The sequence below is a fragment of the Pristiophorus japonicus genome, chromosome 22 (genome assembly GCF_044704955.1).
Source record: "Pristiophorus japonicus isolate sPriJap1 chromosome 22, sPriJap1.hap1, whole genome shotgun sequence".
NCBI classification, from domain to species: domain Eukaryota; kingdom Metazoa; phylum Chordata; class Chondrichthyes; family Pristiophoridae; genus Pristiophorus; species Pristiophorus japonicus.
This window is the reverse complement of record NC_091998.1, coordinates 15,182,045-15,200,767: the sequence shown is the minus strand read 5'-3', so window position 1 is coordinate 15,200,767 and position 18,723 is coordinate 15,182,045. Positions and strand designations below refer to the sequence as shown.

Here is an 18,723-nt window from a genome sequence, read left to right as displayed (position 1 = left end):
CCTGCTTCTGGACTTCCAGCCAGGGGAAACAACCTCTCAGCATCTACCCTGTTAATCCCTTCAATGTACCTCTGTTTGGCTCATTCTTGACACGAGATACTTCTCACACTCTAGTCCTCCAGTTGCCTACCCGTGATTTGCTCACTTGGTCAGCTGATGAATGTGCAACCTTGGTCATTCCTCCTCTTTAACCTCCTGAGGCTCGTTAGAAGCTATTCAGCCTCGAAGCAGCCACACGTCTACTTAAATAAGTCTCCAGCAACAGCACTTTATTTCTCTTCAAACACTAAGTGCTGTCTAAAAACACAACCCACAATTTGTGTTTCTTATTTTCAGACCAATGCCCAACAGCCATACCCACAACGAAACCAATTATTCCTTAAGCTCCTTCCAATAACTGCAATAATGTTTGTTATCTAAGGACAGCAAACCAATCATCCTTCCACCCACCTGGATAGCACAAGTGAGGGAAATGAGAGCTAAGAAAGCAAAGCTACCTTTATACAACTTGGAGGGTTTTGAGAAGGTCTAATCACTGTCGAATGGACACACACTTTTGTCGTTTAAAACATAGGAACGTACAGAAGAAAAGGCCATTCAGCCATGAACACTATTGACTGGGTGCGTTTCCTTTATTATGGCCTCTATCCCACACATGCAATCCACTAGAGAAAGTCCTTCACAAATATTCTGATCCCCCAAATTTAAAAAACTCTTAAATATTAATCCATCCTATTTTTTCAATTCTAGCTAGCTATCCCCCAGACACTATTCCTGCCCCCCCCCCCCCCACCCCCCTCCTATTGCCCTGCAGAAAATTGTGACCCTTCAAGGATTTGATCGCAGTTTAGCCACAATTAGATTTTAGTTTATATAACTCTGGGTCTAACTCTATCTCCAGTTCATTTGGAGACAACTTTTGAAAACTTGTGTCACGGCCACAGAAAGCCATTGCTTGCCTGCATAGCTAGACTAAACGCAGTGTCCCAAATGGGATCTGACCTGAAGCATAACTTCCCTTGGTATTCCATCCCCCTAGGGATAACGGCCAACATTCCAGTGGTCTTTGATTGCTTTTTTGTACCTATCTCCACATCTTCTCACTTCCAACACACAAATAGCCCGTGGGGTGTACAGGATTACAGTGGTTCGATACTCACCAACCAATATTGATGAACTGGGTCAGGGGGAGGGGGGGCGCAGTTAGACACATGAGGTGCAGAGTTCAGGAGGACTGTCATTTAACATTAAGACTGTAGTGGATTGGGTTAATTAAAATCCCATGGGAGAGTATAATATTTTGAATTACTGTACAGTTAGAACTAGTATCAAAGCCAAGGCCCCATCTGCTCTCTCAAGTGGACAAAAAAGATGCCATGAAACAATTTCAAAGAAGAGTAGGGGAGTTAACCCCGGTTTCCTGGCCAATATTCATCAATCAACATATTTTTTTTAATTATCTGGTCATTATCACATTGCGGTGCGCAAATTGGCTTCTGCGTTTCCCACATTACAACAGTGACGACACTCCAAAAGTACTTCATTGGCTGTAAAGCGTTGAGACATCTGGTGGTCGTGAAACACGCTATACAAATGCAAGTCTTTCTATTACCTCACACTCATTCATGCCACAGATTTTTAGAATCATGCTCAAACTTAAAACCTCCTAGACTGCCTACAACTGGATACTGGGAATTGTGTGTGCCTATAATCTAGCTGTCGCATTCAGATAACATGATAAACTGCAAGAGTGAGGTTCACAGAGTCTATAATCTGTCCACTACAATTCCATTACTGCCTTGATTCATCCCCAGATAGCTGGGACATTTTTTTTAAATAGCAGATAAAGCAAGACCTTGCAGGCATTGTACGGTGCCGTTCACAGCCTCAGGACATCCCCAAGTGCTTCGCAACAAACAGGTTACTTTTGGAGTGCGGTCAGTGTTGCAATGAAGGAAACGCAGCAGCCAAATTGCGCACAGCAAGCTCCCACAAATTGCAATGTGATAATGACCTGGTTTTGGTGGAAGGATAAATGTTGGTCAGGGCACCAGGAGAACTCCCTTGCTCTTCTTAAAGTGCCGTGGGATCTTTGATGTCCACCTGCCAGGCAGACGAGGCCTCAGTTTAACGTCTCATCCGAAAGACGGAACCTCCGACAGTGCAGCACTAAAGCGTTGGCCGAGATTACGTGTTCTAGAAATAGGGCTTGAACCCCCACAACCTTCTGACTCAGACAAGAGCGCTACCACTGAGCCAAGACTGACAATGTATTTACCGTTTGAATTGACAGTAAAAATGTAGCCCACTGCTGTGCGAGCAGAGGTTTCCAGTGCAGATGCTGACTGGCAGTGTGCCCCACGTCCTTGATTCATGGATGTTCACATAAAAAAGATACGAGCAGTTTATGATGTCCTTACTGCAGGTTTATTAATAACCTACTGTTAATTCACAGTGAACTCTATGCTCCACGAACAGTGAGCAGAACAAACTATCCAATTGCGCCAAACTAAGTATTGCATGAAAATATTAAGCCGTGCAATTTTTCTTGAAGGCCAGACAGCACAAATAAAAACTAGGGCGGGAACTGCATGCATCTTTGCAATACATTCCTGAGCAGCCCTTTGCTATTTATTCAGAGCATTTGTAAATGCAGCATTGAGACTGGCCGCGTTCGGTGAGCTGGATTTTCGGGTCCTTTGTGCTCCGGGATTCGCCAGATTTTGACCCTCCGCGGCGAGAAATGGGGCGGGGAGATCGTTTGCGATCCTCGGGTCGGGTTTTGCGGCAGCGGTTTAAAAGCACCGCCGGGGAGAGGCGCGCCGGGAGTGCAACGCCTCTCGTCGCGACACCGGCAGGAGTCTGGACTCGCACCCGACCCCGTACTCCCCGAGAGGCGTCCCGCGATGACCGCCCGGGAAAACACAGCGCTCCAGCCCTGCCAGCGGCGGGGGGTAGATAAATGGCAAAAAAAGGTAAGTTCCAGTGTTTATTCTTTTATTTTTGTAGCGATGTGTGTTGTGGTGGTGTGGGCAATGTTTTTTGAATGTTTTTGTGATTTCCGCACCCCCCCAAGGCCTCTCTTGGAGCGCTCCCAGCCCCGCACTTTAGTTGGCGAGCTTCCCATTTTTGTGCCACGAAAGTTGTACAATACCTCCCTTTGCGCCTGGCGCAGGACCCAGATGGCAAAAATAACTCTACACAGTGCAAACGTTAACCTGGCGGTCACCTTCCCGTCCAGCCTCTGTTTTCGCCCCCAAAATAACTGTAATATATGTATACCCTGTGTATATACTATGCTGGTACCACTAGAGGGTGAAACTGTGGGAGGCCCAGGCAGGAGCTGTATAAAAGGCTAGTCACCATGTGGTGAAGGCACTCTGCAGTTACAATAAAGAGACTAAGGTCACAGCAGTTCAAGCACAGCACTAGGCCTCGTGGAGTTATTCTACAGATAAGTAGAGACATATTAACAACAAAGCCAAAAATCCAGCCCAAGTTCAAATTGACTGACGACAGAATGACCAAGATGAGGTTGCTATCAGATACGTGATCACAAATACCTGTCAGTCAACCTGCGCCTTCAGTATGGCTGCAGAGTTGGACACTGAGCACCAATTTTGACAATCCACACAAGAACCAGAAGTGCCAGTACAAGCGGCAGAGCCAAGAGATGGACGGGAGGCCACTGGAACGAGCTAGGCAATTGAAAGAGTCAACCTCGGGTTCTCACCCTTCGGAGAAACCCTGCTACCTGCAATCTTCAGCACCTATAAATCGAAGTCCATTCCATCAAAACTGTTTGCAGGGGAGGCCATCACAGTGGAGCTTGATCGCTGTCCCTGCACTAAATCTACACACACCCCTTCCAGCAGGGAGTCACGGAATGGAGATCAGAAGCAGGAACCCAAGTCGATTACCCCCCACCCCCTCCCCATAACTCAGGGACTCTTCAGCGGCCCACTGTCATTGCGGCTTTAACCAGCTCCACAGCACAAACCCAGAGATTGAATCTGGGTCGAGCCTCATCGTGAATGTCTTGGTACCCCCCCTGTGCTTACCCACTGAACCATCAGTGGGCTGTAACTGCATAATCAATGATCCACATTTAGATTTTGTAATCATAGAAATGAAATGAGAAAAAAAAAACATGTAAATCAGCCTTAAGATAGATAACACCTAAATGTCACTCACGTCCCACTGGGGAGATTGAGAGACAGTGACAGCCCATAAACAATCTCTGCTCTTATTTCAGTGACTGAGTGGCCTGGTCTAATATGACAGATTGCAAGTTTGCACATCCTTGCCGTGATGCTGGTTGTGTCTTTGTCGATGCTTTGATAAAATCGCACCTTTAATAATCATTGTAAGGTTTGCACCAGAGCCGCACCTGACAATCAACTCGAGGCTCCTGCACTTGTTGTAAAGTCGATACCGTGGGTCCTGAAACTGTGCTGGGTTTTACCGACGCAACGCCACATTGAAAGTTTCCTTTCTCCCGGTGGGATCACTAATAGATCCATCACAACACGTAAACAAACTGCTCAAGGGGTTCTTTTCTTATTTCTTTGCGGGGGACTAGGCGAATGCAGTGGTTTAAACTTTAATTTATACGTAATATAATGCCTCAAGGTGCCTTGCAGAGATGCAATAGACATCTAGTCAAAGAAGGGGAAATTAGGAGGTGATTGATCAAAGAGATGGTCTTGTAAAGAGGGTCTTTAAGGAGGCAGAGAGGTATAAAAAGAAAAGACTTGCATTTATATAGCGCTTTTCACGACCATCAGACGTCTCAAAGCGCTTTACAGCCAATGAAGTACTTTTGGCATGTAGTCACTGTTGTAATGTGGGAAACGGGGCAACTAATTTGCACACAGGAAGCTCCCACAAACAGCAATGTGGTAATGACCTGGGGTTTTTTGTTATGTCGATAATGACCAGATAAGCTGTCTTTGCTATGCTGATTGACCCTCCTGTATGGCTCAGAGACATGGACCATGTACAGTAGGCACCTCAAATCGCTGGAGAAATACCACCAACGATGTCTCCGCAAGATCCTACAAATCCGCTGGGAGGACAGACGCACCAATGTTAGTGTCCTCAACCATGCCAACATACCCAGCATTGAAGCACTGACCAGAATTGATCAGCTCTGTTGGGCAGGCCACAGTTCGCATGCCAGACACGAGACTCCCAAAGCAAGCACTCTACTCGGAACTCCTTCACGTCAAACAAGTCAAAGGTGGGCAGAGGAAACGTTACAAGGACATCTTCAAAGCCTCCCTGATAAAGTGCAACATCTCTACTGACACCTAGGAGTCCCTGGCCAACGACCGCCCTAAGTGGAGGAAGTGCATCCAGAAGGGCGCTGAGCATCTCGAGTCTCGTCGCCAAGAGCATGCAGAAATCAAGCACAGGCAGCGGAAAGAGCGTGTGGCAAACTAGTCCCACCCACCCTTTCCCTTAATGACTATCTGTTACACCTGTGACAGAGACTGTGGTTCTCGTATTGGACTGTACAGCCACATAAGAACTCATGTTAAGAGTGGAGGCGAGTCTTCCTCGATTCTGAGGGACTGCCTATGGTGATGATTATGATGATGGAGGATTGAGGGATAAATAGTGGCCAGGGCACCGGGGATAACTCCCCTGCTCTGCTTTGAAATAGTGCCTTAGGATCTTTTACGTCTCATCCGAAAGACAGCACCTCCGACAGTACAGCACTCCCTCAGCACTGCACTGGAGTGTCGGCCTAGATTTATGAGCTCAAGTCCCATGGAATGGGACTTGAAACCACAACCTTCTGACTCAGGAGGCGAGTGTGCTACCCACTGAGCCACAGCTGACACGCTAGGGAAGTTTAGGGAAGGGATTCATGAGATTGGGGCCAAAACAGCTGAAGACACAGCTGCCAATGGTTGGGGGGAGGGGGGGAGCGGTGGGGAGGATGAGTGCCCAAGAGGCCAGAGTGAGAGGGACAGAGAGTTCTTGGGGGAGGGGGTGGGTTGTAGGGCTGGAGAAGGAGCTAGGGAGGGACGAGGTCAACACACCATCTTTTCACCGCCAAGATCTGGCGTGACATCTAGCCCAAGGTGCTGGGACAAAGGTGTCTTCTGTAAAGCACCAACATTGGATGAACTTGGAGTCGTCGAAATCCAACCCCTCGATAGACAGGATGTCCATAGCACAAAGCTGGTTCCAATTCAGCATTAGTTCATGCAGACCTGGCACAACTCTGGCAAGAGTGGCAAATGGAAATGTTACACCAAGTCGGCAGAGGATGCGAATAACGCATATTAATGGGGAGGTGTAGGGGGAGCTTTATCCTCATCTAACCCAAGATAGGCTGAGCCTATCTCAAGGCACTCAAAGTCCTGAATACCAATGTGGAAAAGTTACTTTCTCCCTCAGCAGCTACAACCCTCAACTTCAATGAATTATAGAAAGTAATCTTTCCAGGATGTACTTCTTCCATTCCCTGGCCAAGAGCTTGGTGGCCACGTTCAAAAGCTTCACCAACATCACGTTGAAATTAACCACAGATGTTGATTACAAGAGTTAATTGCTTATCAGTTTAAGGGTAGGCGTATAGTTTCTATCTCTCGTTCAGTCATCACCTGACGGGACTGGATAGTTTAGATGCGGGAAGAATGTTCTCGATGTGGGGAAAGTCCAGAACCAGGGGACACAGTCTTAGGATAAGTGGTAAGCCATTTAGGACTGAGATAAGGAGAAACTTTTTCACTGAGTTGTTAACCTGTGGAATTCCCTGCCGCAGAGAGTTGTTGATGCCAGTTCATTGGATATATTCAAGAGGGAGTTAGATATGGCCCTTATAGCTAAGGGGATCAAGGGGTATGGAGAGAAAGCAGGAAAGGGGTACTGAGGGAATGATCATCCATGATCTTATTGAATGGTGGTGCAGGCTCGAAGGGCCGAATGGCCTACTCCTACACCTATTTTCTATGTTTCTATGTTTCTATGATGAACTCCAGCAAAAAAAAATCACAGGAGCCTTAAGACAGACTTGGATTTATGCAACAGCTCAGCAGTGTATCGGAAACATCTCCGAGCTTGTTACCTCTCTGCCCTTGTTACCAGAAAGGGCAACCACTGCTGTTCTGTCGGCAAACACAGCAACCAACTTGGCTCACTAGGTCCTGTAAACAGCAAAGAGATGAACGAGTTAATCTGATTTTGGAGGTGATACCCAAGGGAATAACAAGGAGAAGAACTCCCGCTCTTCTTCAAGTCCAAACATTTAATGTCACCCGTAAACACTGGAACAGACAGTCAGGGTCTCAGTTTTACATCTCGAAGGACATTGCCTCTGATATTCAGCACTACCACTAAAGTATCAGTCAACAGTCTGAATCAGAAGGTTCTGGGTTCAAGTCCCACTCTAGGGACTTGAGCGCAAAAATCTAGACTGCCACTCCAGTGCAGTACTGAGGGATGCTGCACTGTCGGAGGTGTCGTCTTTCGGATGAGACGTTAAACGGAGATCCCGTATGCTCTCTCAGGTGGACGTAAAATTTCCCACGGCACTATTTCAAAGAGGAGCAGCGGAGTTATCTTAGCCCTCAATCAACATAACAAAAAACAGATTATTTGGTCATTATCACATTGCTGTTTGTGGGAGCTTGCTGTGCGCAAATTGGCTGCTGCGTTTCCTACATTACAACAGCAACTGCACTCCAAAAAGTGCATCACTGGCTGCAAAAGTGTTTTGGGACGCCCGGTGGTCATGAAAGGTGCTATATAAATGCAAATCTTTCAATTACTTTTAGAGAATGCAGAGCTTGAGCCCACAATCTACTGGCATTGAGCCAAGCTGACACATAGTAACCTCACAATCAATTTTTCACACTTATTTTACACGTTAACTTCATAATCAATTTTGATGCCATACCTTTTTTTTTTAAATGTAACACACAATCAGGCTATAAGAAATGTTAAGAACATAAATTGCAAGATGAACATAGCTTATTCAGCCCACCAAAGCCCATTCCTCCAGTATTCAAGTGCTCAGCCCCAAAAAACAACTGTGCTTTGAATGTCACAAATATTGATGTCTCTGTTACATATCTGGAATAATCTTCCAGGTAAAGTATCACTCTTTACAGGAAAAGGCTCCTTCTGGTATCCTTTCTAAATTTAGATGTCACTTAGTCTATTTTTAATGGCCTGTGTGATCCTGTTGACACACTAGGCTCCAACTGGACCATGGAGATGCTACCCTGTGTTGCATTTAAATGCGCGCATTTACATTTTAAATCATGATTATAAGAACATCGAACAAGGTGCAGGAGTCGGCCATTCGGCCCCTCAAGCCTGCTCCACCATTCAATAAGATCATGGCTGATCTTCGATCTCATTCCCGCACTATCCCCATATCCTTTGATTCCCTTAATATCCAAAAATCTATCGATCTCTGTCTTGAATATACTCAAAGACTGAGCCTCTACACCCTCTGGGGTAGAGAATTCCAAAGATTCACCACCCTCTGAGTGAAGAAATTTCTCCTCGTCTCACTCTTAAATGGCCGACCCCTTATCCTGAGACTGTGGCCCCTGGTTCTAGACTCCCCAACCAGGGGGAAACATCCTCCCTGCATCTACCCTGTCAAGCCCTGTAAGAATTTTGTATGTTTCAATGAGATCATCACCTCTCAATCTTCTAAACTCTAGAGAATATAGGTCCAGTCTACTCAAACTCTCCTCATAGACAATCGCCCCAGGAGGAACTCTCCCGAACTTCAGTCAGGGCTGGGCAGTTTTGAATTGCAGAGGAACTTTAGCTGCATCGTTCCATTCCCCATCAGTGCGATCCCTGTGTCAAGCTGCAAGTGGCTCGGGCACCGACTCCGTCAGCTATTTGTCACTCTACCTGATCCTGGCTACGTCAGGAGGACTTTCAGAATGCAGTTCATGCTTTAGGAAACTCAACAAATATATCCTCTAGGGGGCTGGGGCCAAGTTAGGATCACTCCTGTAGAAAGCAAGGCTGTCTCACATTATATTGCAATGACACTGCTGGTAAAAGCTTTGCAGCTTCATAAAATGCTTCTATGAATGCCTTCTTTGGGATGCAATCGCTGAAAGGGAGAGTTCAATGTCTGGCAGCTCGCAGATTCGAGCAGGAAACTGCTTATCCAAAGCTCTATCACCTGTAGCCCAAGCACAAAGCCAGCAATGCACGTTAACCACTCGCTGGGCGACTGGATATTCTGGGTCACAGAGCGCTGATGGTTCCCAGTAACCCTTCCAGCGGGCAGCGGGGGCCCGTCAGTTTTGCTCAGGGGAGGAACGGAGGGTTCGCGGAATCACCCCCGACAAACTGCAAACCATCGCCATCCAAAGGGTGCGGGGCTCCTCCGAGGGGGGTGGCTGTATTGCAAAGGTTTGCCCGTATCGAGTTAGCACAGGCCAGCCCTCACCTCAGACCTTCCACCGGCAACAGTGCTGCACTGTCGGGGGAGAGAGAGAGAGAGAGGTGGGGGGTACAGGGTTGGAAATCAGGACAAGTGTCCCAGGCTCAGCGCGCTGCACTTTATCCTCAAATCCATTCAGCACCCAACCCTCCCCAGATATTAAATTGTTACCAATTCACTGCTCACTTCCTTCACCAACCTTCTACCCAACACACACAACCCAGAGCTAGCTGACAGCAAGTGGCTTAGCTCATCACTGCGAGCATCTTATGAAAATTCAAACCATATAGGGGTGTGTGTGTGTATGCGTGTGTGAGAGAAGGAGCGAGAGAGAGAGAGAGAGTTAACGACTGAGTGAGTGTGAGAGAGTTAACCATTCTCACTATTTTAAATCCACTCAATAAACTGGAGATGTGTCTCTCCCAATACAGCTCGTCCCCTATACTCACGACTCCTAGTGGATACAGGCAGCATTTTATTTCCCTCCTATTAATTTTTTTCCCAGGAACTAATAAAAAGGAGAAATGCGAGCTCGGTGCAACCTGTTAAATGCAGAGACCCTGCACTGGGAGGGGAGAGAGATCCCAAAAATGAGAATTAAAAAAAGGTGGCGGGGGGGGGGGGGGGTGGAATTAATGAATATTAAAAAGTGCAACAGCTCCAAAGCTCCCCGAGCAGCAGCAGCGAGCGAGCTGGTTACGAGGGAGCCCGGCTCTTACCTTGCTCTTGAGGCCGCAGTGGCAGCACACGGTCCACAGGTACTGGGAGGTCCGCCACACCAGGATGATGAAGAGCCCGCCGAAGAAAGTGACCATGGACGAGGCGAGGAAAGCCCACCACATGCGCTGCTCGCTGCTGTCACACACCGCCTCGGCGTCGATGGGGATGATGACCGGTTCCATGTTCAGGACGGCGGAGTCACGGCTGGACGACGCGTTTCCCCGGGCCATGGTTAGCATGGAAAGCAGGATGGCAGCGAGAGGCAGCGATGCCTCTCCGCCCAGCCCAGAGCCATGGTGGCTTGACAGGAGATAGAGAGAGGAGGAGGAGGGGGAGAAACAGCAGAGAGGAGGAGGAGAGACAAATGCGCCTGTCCTTAAGAAAAATGCAATTATATTTTTTTAAATAAAAGAATCTCTCCTCGTCCCTGCCTGACTCCTCTGTCAAAATAACATGAGTAATCCCCGAAAGCAAATCCCGTTTATAATCCGAAGAAGATGCAGTCGGGCAACTGTTTGCAAAGCAATGCCCCTTCTCCCGGCCGCCTGACTTATGTGCAAGATTATTTATAGACTCTCTCTCTCCCGAATATGATAATGCTGTCAGTCGCTTCTTCCCTCTCCTCTCTCTGTTTGTCTCTCCCCAAGACCCTGGTCAGGGAGCAGGAGGAGGGAGCAGGAGGAGGGAGGGGAGGTATCTACTCAGGAGGCGTCCACCAACATTTTCAGTGACAGTTCCTGCCACCAGGATCCGGGCGATGTTACAGGTGTAATATTATTAACAGAAAAGGCGGAGTCCGGAGCCAGAGATGGGCAGGCTCCTGTGGTGCTACTGCTATGGAACCCACCCCTCTCCCCCAGAGCTCTCCCACCGGTTGCCACACACACACACACACACATACACAGTGTGAGAAGGAGCAGAATTATCAGCTTGTGGCAGTGACGCATCTCACCACAGCCACTGGCACACTGCTGGTCGGAATAATCCCGATTTATCACCCGTCCCCTTTTTAAAATTCTATTCCCCCCACCTCCTCCCAATTAAATTAAAAACAACCCCTCCTCTCTCACCCCACTATTTCTGCTTTTGCAGTTTCACCTCAATGCAATGCCATCCTTTATTTAGAATGCACACAAATATCTCGCTTCCCCCCGCACCCCGCGCTGCTCATTCCCTTTGTAAAATAAAAATGATACAGGGCCACCTCACTTTTACAGCCGGTAGGATTTAAGAGGGGAAATGGCGAATTGCAAAATGCGAGGAGCTGAAGACAGTTCCTGGCTGCTGTTACCTATTGATTTCCCAATAATCAGAAGGTAGTTATGATAAAGAGATCTAGGCATCGTGACTGGGCGCTCAGTTTTGCGATATGTGACTGTTCTGTGACGTGCAGTGAAACAGACAGGCCCTTACTGCTTCAATAGAAAGGGACTATCGATTGGTTGCAGTGCATAAATATAATTCGGCGTCTCCTGCTTTTTTTTTGGGGGGGGGGGCAATTAATTTGCATCACACCTCCAGTATTGTTTGAGTGTTTCAAGTATGGGGGAACCCGACCAATCTCTCAGTACACAAGAGCTTCTGTTGGCGAAGTGGAAGATTCTGCTACTTGTGTGCGTGTGCGTGTGTCTGTGAGTTCAGGCACCGTATCGCGGGCAGATGACACAAGATTGCTAAAATCAATGAGACACAACCAGCACCGTCTCACAACACCAGCCTGCACAGTGTCTCCAGGAATGGCTCCATTTTAACCCCTTCCAGTGACCGCTCGTCTCCCCCTTTTTTTTTTGCAGAGATGGAGAGATATTCTGCCAGCAACAGAAGGAATGCACTCGCCTTTAGCGCAAGCTGCCAGGGTTCAACCCTCAGCCTTTGGAGTGGGAGCTCTCTCGGCCTCACCGGCGCAAATGCTGACAAATATCGCATCTAGGAATCCCCTTTATCCTCCCTCCTGCCCCCAAAATGATCAGCGCACTGCTTCCCGGGGTGGAAGTCTCCTGGCTCGGCGATATCCAAATGTGCATCTTTTTAAAAAATCAGCCGCACTTTCCACAAACGTGGGGACAGGGTCGTCATTTTGCCAGTTTGTGGAGCTTATACCATTGACATCAACCGTCAGGATCATTCAGAGCGACGCATTGTACTCTTCGAAAGTTTGTTGGTAAATTTTTGCTTTCGGCATAAAACCCAAAAATTAGCTGCCATAGCCTAAAACAAGAGATCAACACAAATTATTGACGCGCAATTACATTGAGTCAAAGTTGAGTAATAAACGGTGACTGAGAAATCCATCACCCAAAATATGGAAATTGCATTTAGAGTTATTATTAGAGTCAGAGTCATTACGGCTCAGAAGGAGGCCATTCGGCCCATTTCAAGTGCAAGCCTCTGAAACCAAAACTATTTACTAAATGATTTTGTAATTAATATTTGGATCACTTAGTTCTAGCTTAGTAATGAATTGAACGGTGTTTAAAAATCAAATCAAACTTGCAATTTGCCAACCAGCGCAGTATATCTACCGCCCTCTGGTGGCTGCGGTTGCGTTTTACAGCCGCTATAGAAGGAAAGCTTGCACACCTGAAACCTCACCTGGCTTGTTCCCTCAACGGATGCTGCCTGAACTGCCGAAGGTTTCCAACTTTTTAGGTTTTTTGTTTTACAAAAATGAAGCATTGTCCCAATCTCCACGCCCAAGACTAACAACATAAACTCATTTTGCAAAGTCAGAATGCATTTTTAAAGTAAGGATTTAAATGTAAATACTGACATGTACTCAAGATGCAATTTCCAGTTTTTCAATTTAAAGAATTTATATTTTCGAAAAATAATTGAAATTAGGGGCAGCATTCTCCAGTTTCTATTTGGCTCCTGCACAACTTTCAAATTTCAGTCTTTTGGACCCGCCCACTTTAGGCACTGCTGGGTGCCTGCATTGTAGAAAGTAAATAATTAAAAATAATGCATATAAAGGCTATGATACCGGTTCACCCTACAGGCGGCATTATCACGATGCACATAAGAATTAGGAGAAGTAGGTCATTCGGTCCCCTCGAGCCTGCTCCGCCATACAACAAGATCATAGCTGATCTTCGACTCAACTCCACTTTACCGCCAGAAATATATGAAATGGCATGAGAATGGAGCCTGGCATATGTTGAGGCTGTGGTTGTTGTGCCATTTTCATGTTTACGCACGGGCAAAACAATTTTACACAAGTGACAGTTTACATTGGGAGTCAGGTACCAATCGGACTCCTGAAGCCATTAAGTAATGTGACTCCAGTCTGGAGTGAAGCCAGGTTTAACATTTCACAGCTGGCCGGTGGAACCTACTGGGCACTTTATAAACTTAGAATCAAGCCTCGTGAACAATTTGAGAACACAGATGCACCGCCCCACTACCTCCTTATATGGAAGGAAAGCAGTGAAGTTGCAATATTCTACACGTAGGAGGCAGAATAGAAGTCACTGCCCACAGTATAATTCCAGTTTTGCCAGCTGTGCTTGCCATTCTATGTCGGAGTGTATTTTTATTTACCCAAACTTTATTTCAGTGCAGTCTTTTGGACCCACCCATTTTGGGTATTGCTTGGTGCCTTCATTAAGTAGAAAGTAAACAATTAAGAATAATGGGCATAAAGACTGATATTTCCCATTGTAGGTTGAACCAATGTACATAAGAATTAGGAGCAATAGGTCAAACGGCCCCTCGAGCCTGCTCCGCCATTCAATGAGATCATGGCTGATCTTTGACCTCAACTCCACTTTCCCGCCCGACCTCCATTTTATTCGTTCATAGTATGTGGGTGTCGCTAGCAAGGCTGCCATTTATTGCCCATCCCTAGTTGCCCTTGAGAAGGTGGCTGTGATCCGCCTTCATGAACCGCAGGAGGGCAGTTAAGAATCATCTGCATTGCTGTGGGTGTGGAGTCACCCAGATGGGCTAAGGATGGCAGATTCCTTTCCCTAAAAAAAGGATATTAGTAAACCAGATGGGTTTTTGCGACAATCCAGTAGTTTCACCATTACTGATAGTAGCTTTTTAAATTAACATTTAAATTCCCCAGTTGTCATGGTGGGATTTGAACTTACCTCTCTGCATCATTAATCCAAGCCTCTGAATTACTAGTCCAGTAACGTAACTACTATGCTACCGTACCCCTCAATGGGCCCAAAATTCCACATTGCCATTACTTCGGACTAAAAAAAAAACGGCTTTTAATCTGAAATAACGACAAAAAAAAGTCCGAAGTTTCGCCAAAATTATTTTTCATTTTGGCGCAGTGCACAAACACCTGGTTTTGGAGGGTAGAGCTAATTTTTTGCGCCAAAAAAGTATGGCCCATTCTGCGCATGCCCAAGCATTTAGGTTTCCAGGGTACCCTATGGATCAGTTCCTATGGAGTGGAGGGTAGCCAATGTAACCCCACTTTTTAAAAAAGGAGGGAGAGAGAAAACAGGGAATTACAGACATCGGTAGTGGGTAAAATGATGGAATCAATTATTAAGGATGTCATAGCAGTGCATTTGGAAAGAGGTAATATGATAGGTCCAAGTCAGCATGGATTTGTGAAAGGGAAATCATGCTTGACAAATCTTCTGGAATTTTTTGAGGATGTTTCCAGTAGAGTGGACAAGGGAGAACCAGTTGATGTGGTATATTTGGACTTTCAGAAGGCTTTCGACAAGGTCCCACACAAGAGATTAATGTGCAAAGTTAAAGCACATGGGATTGGGGGTAGTGTGCTGACATGGATTGAGAACTGGTTGTCTGACAGGAAGCAAAGAGTAGGAGTAAATGGGGACTTTTCAGAATGGCAGGCAGTGACTAGTGGGGTACCGCAAGGTTCTGTGCTGGGGCCCCAGCTGTTTACACTGTACATTAATGATTTAGACGAGGGGATTAAATGTAGTATCTCCAAATTTGCGGATGACACTAAGTTGGGTGGCAGTGTGAGCTGCGAGGAGGATTCTATGAGGCTGCAGAGCGACTTGCATAGGTTAGGTGAGTGGGCAAATGCATGGCAGATGAAGTATAATGTGGATAAATGTGAGGTTATCCACTTTGGTGGTAAAAACAGAGAGACAGACTATTATCTGAATGGTGACAGATTAGGAAAAGGGCAGGTGCAAAGAGACCTGGGTGTCATGGTACATCAGTCATTGAAGGTTGGCATGCAGGTACAGCAGGCGGTTAAGAAAGCAAATGGCATGTTGGCCTTCATAGCGAGGGGATTTGAGTACAAGGGCAGGGAGGTGTTGCTACAATTGTACAGGGCCTTGGTGAGGCCACACCTGGAGTATTGTGTACAGTTTTGGTCTCCTAACCTGAGGAAGGACATTCTTGCTATTGAGGGAGTGCAGCGAAGGTTCACCAGACTGATTCCCAGGATGGCGGGACTGACCTATCAAGAAAGACTGGATCAACTGGGCTTGTATTCACTGGAGTTCAGAAGAATGAGAGGGGACCTCATAGAAACGTTTAAAATTCTGACAGGGTTAGACAGGTTAGATGCAGGAAGAATGTTCCCAATGTTGGGGAAGTCCAGAACCAGGGGACACAGTCTAAGGATAAGGGGGAAGCCATTTAGGACCGAGATGAGGAGGAATTTCTTCACCCAGAGAGTGGTGAACCTATGGAATTCTCTACCACAGAAAGTTGTTGAGGCCAATTCACTAAATATATTCAAAAAGGAGTTAGATGAAGTCCTTACTACTAGGGGAATCAAGGGGTATGGTGAGAAAGCAGGAATGGGGTACTGAAGTTGCATGTTCAGCCATGAACTCATTGAATGGCGGTGCAGGCTAGAAGGACCGAATGGCCTACTCCTGCACCTATTTTCTATGTTTCTATATGTTTCTAACACGAGGCACAATGGGAGGGAAGGAGTCGTTTCTCCGGTTCCCGGGCATGGGAGGAAGGTAATGTAGAATGAGGGCTGCTTTTATATAAATTGTGTAGAAGGAGCTTTACTCTGTAGCTAACCCGTGCTGTACCTGCCCTGGGAGTGTTTTGATGCTGACATGTGAATTCCCCGTCCAAGCCGCCAGACTCTGCCGATGGCTCACAAATGGCCCATCGTGGTTGCCCCTATCTCTGGCCAAATGGCCCATCGTGGTCCGCCCCTATCTCTGGCCAAATGACCCATCATGGTCATAGTGTTTTATCACAGTAAATATTAAATCCTAAAAATAAAACAAGTTTTTTTTTATAATGAAGTAATTCAAAGATAATATTGCATCACTACATTCAGTGGGAACATAATAAACAGATCAACACAACAAATCAATCCGAAGCCCCTGTTAACGCCGATTTCGATCGGACTTAACTTGGTAAGGTAAGGTTTTAAAAAAAAGGAGAGTGGTCCTTAAAAAAAATCCTTACTGGCGAAACTCGCAAAAATGGCGTTATGGGTGGGTTTGACCGAGTGACTTCAGAAAAACGGTACTTAAAAAACAGGTAATTATCTGTTAAGGACGGCGTTATACCATTGCAAAATTAAGTTAGCTGCAAAAAAACACTGTTAGCTCAGAAAAAATGGAGTTAAATGGCGAATTTTGGGTCCTATATCCCTCGATTCCCCTAGAGTCCAAAAATCTATCTTGAATATACTCAGCCTTGAATATACTCAATGAATCAGCATCCACAGCTGTACCAGCACCTCAATAGAGTGAAATTGCATTGCAAAATATTAGTAACATGGAGAAAAATTCATTATGGAAGTGGAGCGTTAATCAAGTGCTCCACTTCCTTCTTGGAGTGCTAAAGGAGGCGGGCCGGGCGTAAACCTCAGCAGCGCTGCACACTGGGCCATCGTGCTGTCAGGCACTCCATTTTGGGTGCCGGGCTGCAAGCGCGGTACTATGCTGCCCGAGTGGAGACGAGGGGGAAGCGACATTGAAATGCATCAGCGCTACTCGGAGCATCCGCGTAACGCTGCCAATCGCACCCCTGGACCGCGCGAGATTGCGCGCCACTTCCTCAGCGGGTTGGTAAGGGCAATCCGCAGCTGGGGCGGGACTTCTGCACTGGGCGCAGGAAGTACCGCCCCAAGCAGGTAACTGCCCCCACTCAGGGCGGGGGGGGGGGGCAATTTCTCCCCCTTAGTTTCTTTGCCAAGTCACAGTTGTCACTGTACGGAGTGCAGAGAGAAATTAACATTTTATAGTCAAAGAACTCATGATAAAGAAGCAAAAATACTAAGGATGCAGGAGAGGTACAAAGTTACAGGAAATGTCTAATGCAGTTATCGTGTGCAAAATACAAGCTTGACTAAATTTGCGAGCAGTTAGCATGGGCCGTGTTTTCCAATTGGTGACATTCAGGTGTGAATACTTCACAGCTGGCCAGTAAGAGCAGACAGAGGAATGGAGTACAAGAACTTGAAGCATTCACAGTGGGAAAGTCAATGCTTATGTTCCAACTAGTGAGCATTTCATTGGCGAGCTAAAATAATCTACTTTGCTGGGACTTCACAAGTAGTTTGCCTACATAATAACAATTAGTGCACTTAAGAGTCAAACATAGGATTATATCGGATATGCGGCACAGAAACAGGCCATTGGGCCCAACCAGTCCATGCCGGCATTTATGCTCCACTCGAGCCTCCTCCCATCGTTCCTCATCTAAATCTATCAGCATAATCCTCTATTCCCTTCTCCCTCATATGCTTATCGAGCTTCCCCTTAAATGTATCGATACTAATCACTTCAACCACTCCCTGTGGTTGCGAGTTCCACATTCTCACCACTCTTTGGGTAAAGACGTTTCTTCTGAATACCCCATTGGATTTCTTGGTGACCATCTTATATTGATGGCCTCTCGTTATGCTCTTCCCCACAAGTGGAAACGTTATCTCTGCATCCACTATATCTAAACCTTTCATAATTTTAAAGACCTCTATTAGGTCACCAGAGACTCCTTTTTTCCAAGAGAGAAAAAAAAAAGAGACCCAGTCTGTTCATCATTATCTGATATGTATACCCTCGCATTTCCGCTATCATCCTTGTAAATCTTCTCTGCACCCTCTCCAGTGCCTCTATATCCTTTTTATAATATGGTGACCAGAACTGTACGCAGTACTCCAAGGTTCAATACAGGTTTAGCATAACTTCCCTAGTATTCAATTCAAACATCGTGAGGCACTCAGATGGTTTAACATTGTGATAAGGTGCGATATAAATGCAAGCGTTTACAGTATTTTTGGCACAACACATCTTATTTGCAATGTCGTGATTCTAACCAGTTACCTTCAAATGTGATTTTACTGCGAGAAGTCGTAACACATTGGATTGATTAAGCTGGACTGTCCAGAGTAGACAGCAGTGACTGATTGGCTTTTTAGCTTTATGGCACATTATGTTGGTCGTCACGCCACTGTATAAAGAAGGATTTCTGCTGTGTTACGAGGCTGTGCCATTAAATGACAACAGCCTGGGTGGGGGGGTCACATTTGACCAGCTCTTTCAACGTGTATTCTGAGATGACTATCTTTGGAATAGGACAAAAGTAATTCGTGGTTACATTGCAGAGTTCCTGAGGGTAACTCAAATCAGATCTTTAGATCG

At 46.3% G+C, this 18,723-nt stretch overlaps 1 protein-coding gene across 6 annotated transcripts in view; it reads right to left on the bottom strand.

Annotated features, from left to right (window-relative positions):
• kcnma1a (potassium large conductance calcium-activated channel, subfamily M, alpha member 1a) overlaps nucleotides 1-10,885 on the bottom strand; it is a 1,078,477-nt gene extending 1,067,592 nt beyond the window's left edge. For all 6 annotated transcript variants that reach the window (XR_011588354.1, XM_070865680.1, XM_070865679.1 and 3 more), the window contains exon 1: nucleotides 10,153-10,885. Coding sequence is in view for 5 of the 6 variants with exons in the window: in XM_070865680.1 (XP_070721781.1) it covers nucleotides 10,153-10,392 (240 nt within the window). In the remaining variant the exon portion in view is untranslated. The remainder of the gene's footprint in view (nucleotides 1-10,152) is intronic.
• Between the last annotated feature and the right edge of the window lie 7,838 nt (nucleotides 10,886-18,723).